At 48.6% G+C, this 12155-nt stretch overlaps 1 protein-coding gene across 3 annotated transcripts in view; it reads right to left on the bottom strand.

The window, feature by feature from the left end:
• Positions 1–6035, bottom strand: part of LAMA5 (laminin subunit alpha 5) — an 85616-nt gene extending 79581 nt beyond the window's left edge. For all 3 annotated transcript variants that reach the window (XM_027881620.1, XM_027881621.1, XM_027881622.1), the window contains exon 1: positions 5718–6035. In XM_027881620.1, the coding sequence (XP_027737421.1) occupies positions 5718–6026 (309 nt within the window). In that variant the 5' untranslated portion in view covers positions 6027–6035. The remainder of the gene's footprint in view (positions 1–5717) is intronic.
• Positions 6036–12155: the final 6120 nt, after the last annotated feature.

Below are 12155 nucleotides of genomic sequence, written 5' to 3'. Positions count from 1 at the left end.
CTTCTGTACTGCAGATATGCACTGAGTGCTGGCAAAGGAACTCGGACACAAAGAACTGGTTACCAAATGCAGAGTGAGAAGCTACACCACAGCAGAGAACAGCAGCTCAAGCTCCATGGCCACCAGCTCCTCTGCTGAGGCTGCCATTCACAGCCCTGCTGATGCCCAGAGATCCTGACCCAGACCATTCAGTCATTTCCACAGACTCAGACCGGCAGTTCCTCTGCTCAACTCCCTGCAATCTGTTTCTTGTCCACCTATTCATTTCACAATATAGTCCTTTCAGCTACATTTTCAAGCTTAATAGTCTCACAGCAGAGTTCCTTTTGCTGATGATGCTGCAATGCAAGGCCAGCAAGGGACAGCCCCAGCTGTCAGCTGGCCAGGCACCTCACTGCCATCACTTCACTGCCTTGCCTTTGTGGTGCGGGTGGTTGTGTCAGCTCCATGGACACGCTGCCAGAGAAAACAACCCTGCAACTTTAACAGCACGACCAGACAAAAGACCTGAGCTGTTAGAGGCAATTCTTTCTTTCCCATTAAGGGACAAATGAATCTGACCCACTCTTAAAAAAAAAAAATCTTCAAATAGCCCTGAAAATTGGCGAGTTATTTCTTTTGTGGAGCCACTGTTCTGTGCTTGAATTGCTGCTACAACAGCCTAGAAGGGAACTCTGTTACAGGCAGTTTTCCTTTTAAAGGCGCAGTTATCCCCAGGCAGGAATGCTGCCCTTGCCCGTCCCAGCTGCAGCCAGCGTTAATATTACACCAGGTACAAGATCTCAAGACAGGCAATCCCCTTCCTGCTCACTGCCCTACAAGGGCTGAGGCAAGACAGAGCCACCGTAGAGCGTGTGATTTTCCAGATGCTCCAAGCTCTGGAGGAATCTCAGTTCAAAGGAAAACAGATTTCACAGCATTCTTCCCCACAGCCATGCCCTATGTTATTTGCAGGCAATTATGCAACACAAATTGTCTTGAACAAGAACACATTTTCATTAAGTGTTCTGGAGATATGAAAATAGCAGACTGGGCAAGCACAAGGCCAAAGGAAAGGGCAGCTAAAACCATCCAGGTAACCCTGATACCCATGCAGGGAGTACCGGCTGTACAGGGAGGTCAGGACAAGGCTCGTTTTAACATGCTTTGAGCCAGGAGGGAGAGCAGACCAGATAAAACTGACCCAGCTCTTCAGCTCAAACCTTTAACAGGAACCGGTGCAACAGGTTGTGTGGAAATTTCTGCTGCACAATGCACGACACTGAGGCAGGGAGGGAAGCGAGGCAAGGTTACAAAATAGGGATAAATAACAAAAATAAAGGGTTCTCATAGTTTAAATTCTTGCTACAGATGTAAAAACCATTTTGGACCCAAAGTTCACATTGACTGAAGACAGTCGACTCAAGTTAAGTTAGAGGGGACTAAAAATTAGGATCAGCTGCTCCACATTTGTAATGCTGCTGTTGTCCCTTCCCACTGCTGTGCAGCCTGGGCTGGAAACACATCAACAGCTGAACAAAGTTTGCTGTTAAAAGCGTGATTAGCCTCTCTGATGCACCAGTTGCTCATTAGTTGTTTCATTAGAGCCAGACCTAAACCTGGTGAGAATCATTTCCAGCTATTTGTATTTCAGAGAAACTCAGGCTCCCGCACAGTGTGTCAGGTTCTCTCCAGGGGAGTTCTGACATCAGCAGAGGATTTTAATTAAAAAAGCAATTGTGCGCTGCAGGCTTGGTGAAGGCAGCAGGTTGCCAGAGCAGGAGAGGCGTGGACACTGCTAAGGTCCACCAAAGAAAGAACTTTGCAAAAAGAAAGCAATGCAAGAAGTTGCAGGGCAGCTTAGAGAACATAAAACTGCCACTATCAGAGCAAACTGCAAAGAGAGAGAGAGATAAGGAAGAGGTTTGAATGGAGGGCAGCTTACAGAGACCTGCAAGGCCTGATCCTCTTCCTACTCAAGTCAGTGTGAACTTTGAAGTTTCCCCTGAGCATGAAGACTAGCCAGGCACCCCACTGGCACCACTCGCCTTGGGGAAAACAGGTAGCTTTGTCCCAATTTATCTGGCCCTGCCATGACCCAACATCAGCTCTCCTCACCTGATTTATCAGAAAACCACAGGGAGCATGGGGCAGCCTGAGCTGCTGGGGATGAGGTAAAAAGGGCAGGAAATGGAGGGTAAGAAGTACTGTTTCAGACAAGTAAAATACATGCTGGCTGCTACCAGGGCTGTCCTTGCAGATCAGCTTCTCAGGAAAAGTTAAGCAGTGCTGTTTCACCAGATGTTTCTTCTGTGAGCAACAGCAAAACTTGTTCTAAAAACTATGCATTTTCAGCCAGAGTTAAACCCCTGAAGTCCAACTCTATCACCTATGTAAATGCAGAAGAGACACGTACAGAGAGGTACAGGAGCAGTTGTCACCCAGAGCATGGAGAGCCCTGGGCTGAGCCAGATTCCCACTGCCACATGGGAGAGACATGGTGTGGGATTAAGAAACACTGGGACAAATGGTCACTGACTACTGCAGGATAGCAAAAGAGAACATCACTTAATTCATAGACACTCAGGTATGAAATAGCTTCAGATCTCATCTGTTAGTGACACCTGGAAGAGTGAGAGGACCAGACCTCTGGTGAATGCCAGCTCTGCCCGGGCAAGTATAGCTCAGCACCACAATTCACTGTGCAAACCAGTAATCTGAAGACAGGGCGTGTGTGAAGACAGGCTTCAGAGGAAGGCAAAAGTAGCAGTGACTTGAAATCAGTGAGGTTTGGTTTATGTTCTTAAATTCTGAGGTCTAGAATTCCTTCAATTAATGCTAGTAACTTGCCTTACTGTTATACTCCCAATCTCCTAAAACAATCATCTACAACTCTGCCTCGCTCCAAGCAGAGTGTACAACCCCTGCTGCAACAGCCCCCTAGGCAGAAGGGTGGGATGGGGAACGTGAGCACATGGGTATGCCTTTGCAGAGTTGTCTGTCTTGGAAGACAGCTACAAACACCTCCAGTAAAGCTCAATCAGAAAAAAGAAACCCATGACCTCTCTTTTGCCTCATCTTCAAGACATGATCATTAAGGTAGGATTGCCCATGCTGAAGAGTGAGTTGGACAAGGGAAGCAAATCTCCGTGGCAAGTCCCTTTCAGCACACCTCAGCACTGCTGTGCATCACATCCTTCCAGGCTGAAAAGCCCCCCAGTTGGAAATGCTCTCTTCTGCCAAAAACCCCTGAATAAAGCAAAGGAAACTCCCTGAAAAGGTTTACAGCCTTCCCACAAGCTGTGCCAAAACCACTGCAAGTGTCTTTAGAGCACCATTATTTCAGAAAGCTTAGTGATTATTGACATTTTAAGACCATCATGTTTTAAAGTCAGTGAACTCCCTCTTCTGAAGTCTTCTACAGCGTCAAATTAAAACATCAGAAAAGAGAACTGAACTAATTTATTAGATGACTGTATTAATGTTTATCCTAGGTCTTTAATCAAGCAAGTGTCCCTTCACCACCACAGTATGTGGAAGTGTCTTGGGAGGGTCCCAAGGTATTCTTCCAGAATTCCTGACCAAACCCCCTCGTGCCACAGCCACACCACAAAAGCAGCACTGAGCAGGTAAAGGGAGAAGGGAAGGGACTCTGGTCTGGTATGACACACAGGCAGCGAGGACATGCATGTGGAGTTCATTATTGTTGTTGCAGTCTGCTCAAATTGAACACTTCCCTCCCACCTCCCTCCTTGCTTTAGTCACCGGGTGGTGCCAAAGCCCCTAAAGGGGATGAATTGGGAACTCTGACCTCTGCTCCGATACCTCCTGTTTCCTCCCCTCCCTTTTAGGTGCTGCCTGTGGTCATGGAAAGGAGCCACTACAAAAGGATTTTTCTAAAGCTTTCAGACTGACTGAAGACCACTGGCCTGGGAAGTGGTGCTCAGATCAAAGCCACCCTGTGCCAGAGCTGCAGAGGGGATGGAAGGGGGTCGCTGCAGAAATCCACAGCTGGGGAGCTGTGTTTGGCAGCAGAGGAATGATGGGGCTGCCCCCAGAGCTGGTACAGCCTCAAGGGTTTCTTTTAGTCACCAGCATCCTTAGTGCTATGTGTCATGCTGAGCTAGCAGGGTGGTCAGAGCACAGATGGACGCGTGTGGAGTGATAAATGCATACCCACATTTGCCAGCTTTTCCGAGCACTCTTACTCCTCCTAGTTACGCTTGGCAGATCATTCACACTTGTTTGCAAGTGCACATAAGCAGTAGTTAACTCCTTCACCTTTCCTTACTCCTTTGCCTCATTGTAGGCACAATTACTACATCGAAGTCCCTGTAAGCCTCCTGTTACTAGGACTTGAAGCAAAACTTCTTCAGGTTACATTATTCTACAGTGCAGCAAAGTGAAGCAGATCACTTTTAAAAGGTGGCAAAACAAGAGCAGGATACGTCAGGTTTTTGCCATTCAGTAACATCTTCAATAATTTATACTATGTAGGGAGCAGAATTCCATGTCAAAACCACACAATAGCCAGAAAATTCCTAGTACAGCACTAACTCAGGAGAATGTGGCCAGAATGAGAAAAATGCTTCCGAGACAACTATGTAACAAAGCCACCCCTACCAAGGGGCCGAAAAAGGCTCAGACCAAGAAAATGACAGTTTGCCCTTGCTCATCCTTACTGTTGCCTACAACATGGACAACCCCGCTGCTCCACGGCAACAGGTGAAGTGGCACCATGACCCTCACAAGCAACAGGCAGAAAACACTGATGAGCAGCAACTGGTGGCTCCAGGCTGTGAGAGCATTTCAAATCAGGGCTGCTCTTCCCAGCCTGGGCTGCCCTGAGGGGAGGCACAGGATCTGGAGTTCCTGCAACTAAAACTAGTGTTTTACAAGCCCGTTTACAACTGTTCTTTCCTCTCTTCAAGAGAGCCATAGCTGTTACACTGCAGGGCAGTCTTTACCGTCTACATTCCTGGCTGCAAGCTCCCTTTGGGCAGCTCAAAATGGGACCCCTGAGATAAGTCACCTGACGTTCGCTTGTAAAATCCACCCTCGTTACTTTCCCTCTGCTCATCCCAATGCCCCACCAAACACACGGGGAACCGCGGAGTTAAAACCCATGAAGGTAAATATTATCATGTTTAAGATGCATCAAGGTAAATATTATCACGTTTATCATAACGATCCTCTGACTAGAGAAGGGATGTGAGAGGTGGTTTGCCCGGGATTTTATAAACAAGAAGAACCCCCAAAATTTAAAAATAATGCCCCGAGAACTCAGCGAGCCGCGTTTCACGTGAGCAACTCCTGGCAAGGCTGGGAGAGAGAGAGAGAGAGAGCACGTGCGTCCCACGGCCCCGCTGCTCCGGGGGGCTGCGGACAGGCCTGGGCAGGGGGATGCACCGGGACCACCCTTGCCTGCCCTTCGCCCCCTCCCTGAGCGCCCCAGCGCGAACCCACCAGCAGCCGCTGGACCAGCTCCGCACAAGGGATGCGTGGGAAAACACGCGCGGAACGGGGCCGTGGGGCCCCGAGGTTCCCCACCGCAGCCTCTGCCCTTCCCGGCCCCCGAGAAACGGGTGGGACGAGGGAGCGCTGGCCGGTGAGGGGGGAGCACAAAGCGGGGCTGGGACCCTTCCGCACCCCCCGGCTGTGCCGCCCCAGCGAGGCTCCGCGCTCCGCCCGTGCGCGGGGTCCGCGCTCCCGCCCTCCCCCCCAATTCCCGGCCGTACCTGGATGGTCTGGTTGGGGTCCCCCCCGGCCACCGGGCCCCCCACCAGTTTGCAGTAGAGATCCTCCACGGCGCGGCGGCTGCCGGCGCCCGCCGCCTCCTCGCCGCAGGTGGCGGTGGCGGAGATGCGGGTGCCCTCGGCCAGGTTGAAGTAGGGCGGGTGGAGGCTGTGCCCGTTCACATCGCTGGGGAAGGAGGCGGGCGGCCGGGCGGCGGCGGCGGGCAGCGCCAGCGGCAGCGGCAGCAGCGCCAGGAGCAGCGCCAGGAGCAGCCCCGGCCGCGCACCGCCCCGCTCCGCCGCCCTCGCCATCTTCACCGGGGGCTGCCCGAGCGGCGGGGCCGGGCAGGGGCAGCGGCTCCGCGATCCCGTCCCGCCGCCTCGCTCGGCTCTGCGGCCGCGCCGCCGCCGCGCTACTTCAGCCCCGGCTGCGGGGAGGGGCCGCCCGGCCCCGCCGCCCCCATTAACCCTTTCACCGCCCCCGGGAACCCCCCCCCCGTCCCTGCTCCCCGCCCGGCCTCGCCCCGGGAACCCCCAGCTCCGGCCCCGCCGAGCGGGGTGAAGGGATTCCCCACCTCCCGAATAAAGGGGAGACAGGATTCCCCCACCCCGGGAACAATGTGCCCATTGTATGTGCGGGGCTGCGCTGCCCGGAGGCTCCGCTGGTGCTTTAGTACGTTAAACTCCATTAACCGATAGATGGGTTATCTACAGGAAAAAACTCTATTACTAATTAACAAAACAGTGGAAGGCTCCACCAATTCCAGTTCGCTCTCCTCGAGGTATAGTCTGGGTTCTCGTTACATTTGGGCAGTGAAAATTTTACTTCCACTTTGCCCAGAAAGGATGGCTTTCGGGAAATAAAAGGAGGAAGAAAGCAGCTTAGTTATAACCCAACCTTCGCCCAACCTGTCCACGGACAGTCCCTCTGCGGTGTCACTTGCAGGGACACATACACTGTCAGGTCTTTATATACTGTTGGGGGGAAGACACTTTACAAATAAGAAACTGAACATGTATATATATATATATAAGTATATACATATATAAGTATATATATAGCAACACATAAATTAACTCATCAAATCACAGACTTTTTTTTAAATCCCAGAATTGAATGATATTCACAAAACGTTGTGCCTGAACTGGACAAGACTGTTTCTTGAAACTAGGAGACACCAAGAGACCAGATCTAGACTCCATACAATTAAATTGCTGCAGTATTTGAACCCCACAGGAAGCAAATCAAGTTCTTAAGCTGTCCAGGTCTTCACAGGCTGCTGCTGGGCATTTGCTCCTTGTCAAACATCATCCTCTTTGTTTCTTTTCTCTGTGGACAGCCGTCCTGGAAAAGTTCTTTAAAATAATAATAATAATAAAAAACAAAAACAAACAAACAAAAAAAGCATTATAATGTCTGTAGTTCAAATATGTAGTTCCACAGACTGCGTTCACATATGGGATGTATCTAACAGGCTGTGCAATTACACTAATTTCAGCATTTTCGGGGGCCCTTGAAACATCCTTTTTTTACTGTATCTGAAGCGCTGTACATGTGGGATAACAGGTATTGATATACTGTAAGATGCCAGAGGGTGAGAGTGCAGCCCTGGTCACCGCAGCGCCACAGGCAGTCAGTCCGACACTCGCAGCCCTCCCGCCAGGCGCTGCTTGGGAACGCTGATGGGTCTCAGCATCAGGAGGAGTGCAGACCCACATGCCATCAGGAGCCAGGGAGCCATCCAGTGCCAGCTGTTTCTCTGGGACGCATTAGCATGACATCAGGACTTGTGAACGCAGGGCGGTGAGAGGTGCCTGGTTCCACATGGCGAGGAAGCACTGAAGCACAGCCGCCAAGCCCATTCAGTTAGAGAGACTTCCTAAAGGGCTTTCAGACATCGTTTAACCCCTTCCTGCTTGCCCGTCTCTTTGGAGACCTTTCCTCCGGTTTCCCCCACTTAATGCAAGATCTTATCGCTCCGCAGATGAATGTATCCTTTAGAAGTGAAATAGAACCTTTAAAAACAAATTCTTATCGAGAGAGCAGGCAGTCTTTGCCCTTTAAACTGTGCTGGAAAATGGGTAGGTTCCTCCGGGGAAAGTGGAACAGCCACCTTTGAAAATACTTGTGCTCTGCAGTAATGGTTAACTAATGTGTTTATGTACCGGAGACCAATACTCCACACGACAGGAATTAAAACTTCCTCAAACTTTATCAAATGCCTTATTTAATTAGCTACTTACACCCCACGGCACCTGTGAATATGTAAAAAGAGTTAACAAGGAAAGCAGGGCACAGATTAAGAAAATAACTTTCTCCCACCCCCACAGGAGTTTCAAGGCAAAAGACTCGGGCCAGGCTAATATCTGTAATCCCTCTAGTGGTAACGTGGTGGCACGTAATTAATCTCCTCTCCAAAATGCAATTAAGGAAAGTGAAATCACAGTTACCACGTGGGTTTTGTGGCACAGGCTCAGGAGCACCACGCAGAAAAAATGACCCTTCTGCAGTATGAACTGCCTCTAGTCAACCCCAGAGCTACTTTCAAAGACGGTTTGAAGACTGAAATCATACTTAGGCCACCTAAAACTGAGGGGACCTGAAGTTTACCAAGAAGCAGTGGAAACTGTTTAAAGAAAGAGCATTCTGAGGGTCTTTTTCCAGCACAGAAAGAAAGGGATGGAGGGTTTCTAACACTGCTAAACATCTGATTTAGAGGTTAGCCAAAAAGTTGAGGTTAACTACTTGAACTCCTATCCTGATGGCTATCCTGATCTCTGCTCAGCCACACTGAGGACATGAGTCCCATCTAGTCCGATGTCTCATTTGAGAGTCACTGGAAGCAAACATTTCAGGTGAAATCACCCATGGATGGTCAAGGAATACTCTGCTCCCAAAAAAGATGTCCCCTGATCTATGCAGCTAGAACTTCGCTGGAGTACTGAAGCCTTTTCTTCCGTTTAGGAAGTTTTTCTAAGCATTAATTTCAACATCCCTGGACATTTGCCATTCCTGTTACTCCCTACTCTGATCCCTCTTTGAGTTTTACTTGTTTCTTGAGCCTAGCAATGGTACTTCTTGGCTCGGCTTCACAAAGCTGCTGGTCACAGTGACATGCTCTCAAATAGGAGGTGTTGAAGCAGAAGGGACTTTTCCGTTTTAATCCAATCCACTACCAGTGAATGTAGAAAGAATAGGAAAAAAAAATCCAGCTTGTAGCATTCCTACTCCAGTCTTCTCTGAGCCTACATGTAGCAACATGATTTCAACCATGCTGCCATCCATCTGCATCCCTTAAAGGCAGCTGAGTTCCACTGAAGTTTGGGGTTTTGTTTGCCTCCCTGAAAACTGCAGGACCATGAGGAACTTGCCAGAAGCTGCCAGCAGAAACCACAAGCTCTTTCTTCAAGCAAGAGGAGTGACAGAGGGGGTTTGGGAGTGCGGAGGGACAGGAGGATCTTAAAAGAGATCTGAGAACAAATTCAACTTACCTTGATGAGGGAACCCAGTTCCTAAATCTGAACAAAGATTCTGCAAGTTACAAGTGAGTTTTTCCTGTCTACACAGACCCTTTTAAGCTACAGCGGAAGCACAGGGAAGCATCCCGCAGCCAGAAGCGAGGCCTGTCTAGTAATTCAGTGGTGATACGAACACATTCTGCTTGCTGTGCATAAATTCTCTGGGCCTGTATTGTCTGTTATGTAGAGAAATGAAAGGAGTTCTCCTCGCTCCAGGAAAACCAACATATGGCCAATGGAACAAGACCCGTTGCATTCACATGCAGCGTTTCCTACCACAGTACCACCACAGTCAGAGCTGCCAGCAAGAGCAGGGCCCGAGCCAAGAGAAATAAGTGAGCATATGGTTCTTGTATGGTATAGGGTCAGGAACATGTTATCTTACAGAAGATTTAATTACTTTTCTACTACCCTGCTGCAAGCTGTGTGAAGGAACGTGTTTCCTGAGCTTTGCTCCGTGGTGATCCAGGAACATTATTCTAAGCTCACCATTTCCATAAGCGTGTCGTGTCTTGACACAAGGGTGTCAAGAACAGCTACTAGAAGCTAAAAAGTAATTCCACATGAGCTGGAGTTGAACCAGCACAGCCAGAAGCACAATCAATATCCTTCAAGCACATCTCCAGCTTTATAATTTTACAGCCTTCACAGGCTCTACCTAAGGAAATTGTAAAACAAACCCACAAAAGGCATAAGCTGGTTCCATGTGAGGTTTGCACTGAGTTTGCTGAGTTCACAGAGGCACAGAAAGGAGTTCCCCTCCTGTTCACACAGAGCCCTGCAGACATGCACACACAGACAGTTCTGCAAACAGCCCACAAACACAGACCCAAGGTACATTTCCTCCATTTGGTCTTCAAACTGACAGCTCAATTACAGCTTTTTAAACCCTTCTGCACTGGGGGAGCCAGGGAACAGCTTGAGTCTACGGTGGGAAAGGACTGAAGAGCTTTGTTGAAGGCACGAGGAATTTGACCAGGATCTGCCTTGGTTTCTTAGACTGGTTCTTGCGAACACATAAAGCCAGAGGGGATGATCAAACTCATCTCACTTCCTCATTTGCTGCCTGTTACAGGCCATAAACATCTACCCCATGGTGTTATACCCAGCACAGCTCTGCTCTTATGAAAGTATTCCTGGTGCTGGTTTTGCCATGCTAACAGAAATAGTTAAAACTGTACAAAACTGACCAGGCTGATAAGGTGATGCAGCAGGGAGCGACTCTAGGAAAGACAGGATCCTTTACATCTTCTTGGAATTGAATTACACTGTGTGAAAATGCAACCCCCCAAAACTGCCAAGCATCAATAAGCATTAGCAAGAGCCGAATTTGGACACATCTGGAAGGAGCAGTTGTTTTCCCTCTCTTCATAAAATTACTTTAATGTGTTTTATCTTTGTTTCCTTTATAGTGTTGCTCCTTTAACATTTACTCAAAATTGAAAAAGACTGGTTTGAGATAGAGCTGTTCCATTTGCCATGCCTGGGCAGCACCTTTTAGTTAAAACCAGAAAGCAGCACACATCTGTGTTTTGTCTGCTGTGGACATTTTCACAAAGAGATCAAGAAGTTTCATAATATAGCAGGACATGTTACTCTACACCGGAGAATTCAATTCACTTTAAGGTCAGCCTGTACCTTCCCTGTAATCAAATGGTTCCAAAACCCTCCCAAAGCCAGAACAGGTGTTTCATTCATACTGTCTGTCTACCTGGCAAGGACCCAAATACTTTCTTTTAAAGCCTAAACTCTGTATTATTCTGGGGTGCACGGAAAACATACACAAGCGCTGTCTCCTAGGCACGCTTCAGGCTCGGTCATCATTAGCTACGTGTTTTTCTTTGCACAGCTCAAACAGGAACACAGCCGCTTTTATGTTAATAACTAAATCATGCTTTAAATGTCTGCCACACAGCTCTGCCTTCAGCCAGAAGGGCCCTGCAGATTTAACGAGCTGACATGTCAACAGAGATCAGTTCACCCACCAGAGAAGTGCAGCTACTCCTGGGGTGAGCCTTGGTAGCTGTTTAGCGCTGCAGGAGAACGAAGACCGCCGTGTCAAGCTGAATCCATGGTGGGAGCAGGGGGATGAGTGAATGTGCTGGGGATGGAGACCCGTGCAATGATGGGAGTTAACGCACCCATTCGAGTGTGAAGGAGCAGGGGGGGTCAAGCTGGAGACACCCAGACAGAACGTGCTTTTGCTCCTTGTCTGAAAGGTGGGACACATCCAGCACTGCAAATGGGAAACTGACTCAAGCCTGACTCAGAGAATAGGACTTTTCCTACTATGTCATTGCAGCTTCTTTGAATACCGGGAAGTTCATCCTCCCACAGATTACTTCACCCGGGCTCGTTTCTGTACCCTGTGGCTATGTGCACAAGTATTCTTCAGGCATGGGGTCATGACAGGCCTTTGCTGGCTTCCACACATATCACATCATATCCAGTTTATCAAAATCTAGGTGGAAATTATTGGTGGCAGAAAAAAAACCAACAGTTGCACTTCTAATCTTCTCTGCCATACACGATAGTAATGTTACCATTTTCCTATTAAGTCCTGTTTCATTAATGAGAAATAATACCTAGTTAATGAAAAGCATAATTAGGAATAACAACATCACAAATGCCAAGCTGGCCCCAGAGGAAGGAGCAAATGCCCTTTTGTTTTCATGTGTGTTTTTCCAGATGAAGGGGCTGTCCAACACACAGAGGCTGTGGCTCCCCAAAGGAATCAGCAACAGCTTTTCTGTCAGTCACAAGGAATACAGTTAGAGGAAGATGCACAGAGCCAGCAGCCCAACAGACTTGTAGGACTTAGCACAAAAAACATTTACATTTTGAATTTCCCTGTTGCCTCCAATCTGCAGTTTTCTTTGATATCTAGAAAAGCACAAAATTGAATGAAGCAGTGGAGACACA

The sequence above is a fragment of the Empidonax traillii genome, unplaced genomic scaffold (genome assembly GCF_003031625.1).
Source record: "Empidonax traillii isolate 1590-97213 ecotype Southwest subspecies unplaced genomic scaffold, ASM303162v1 scaffold91:size2966241, whole genome shotgun sequence".
NCBI lineage: Eukaryota > Metazoa > Chordata > Aves > Passeriformes > Tyrannidae > Empidonax > Empidonax traillii.
This window is presented reverse-complemented; position numbering and strand designations above follow the sequence as displayed.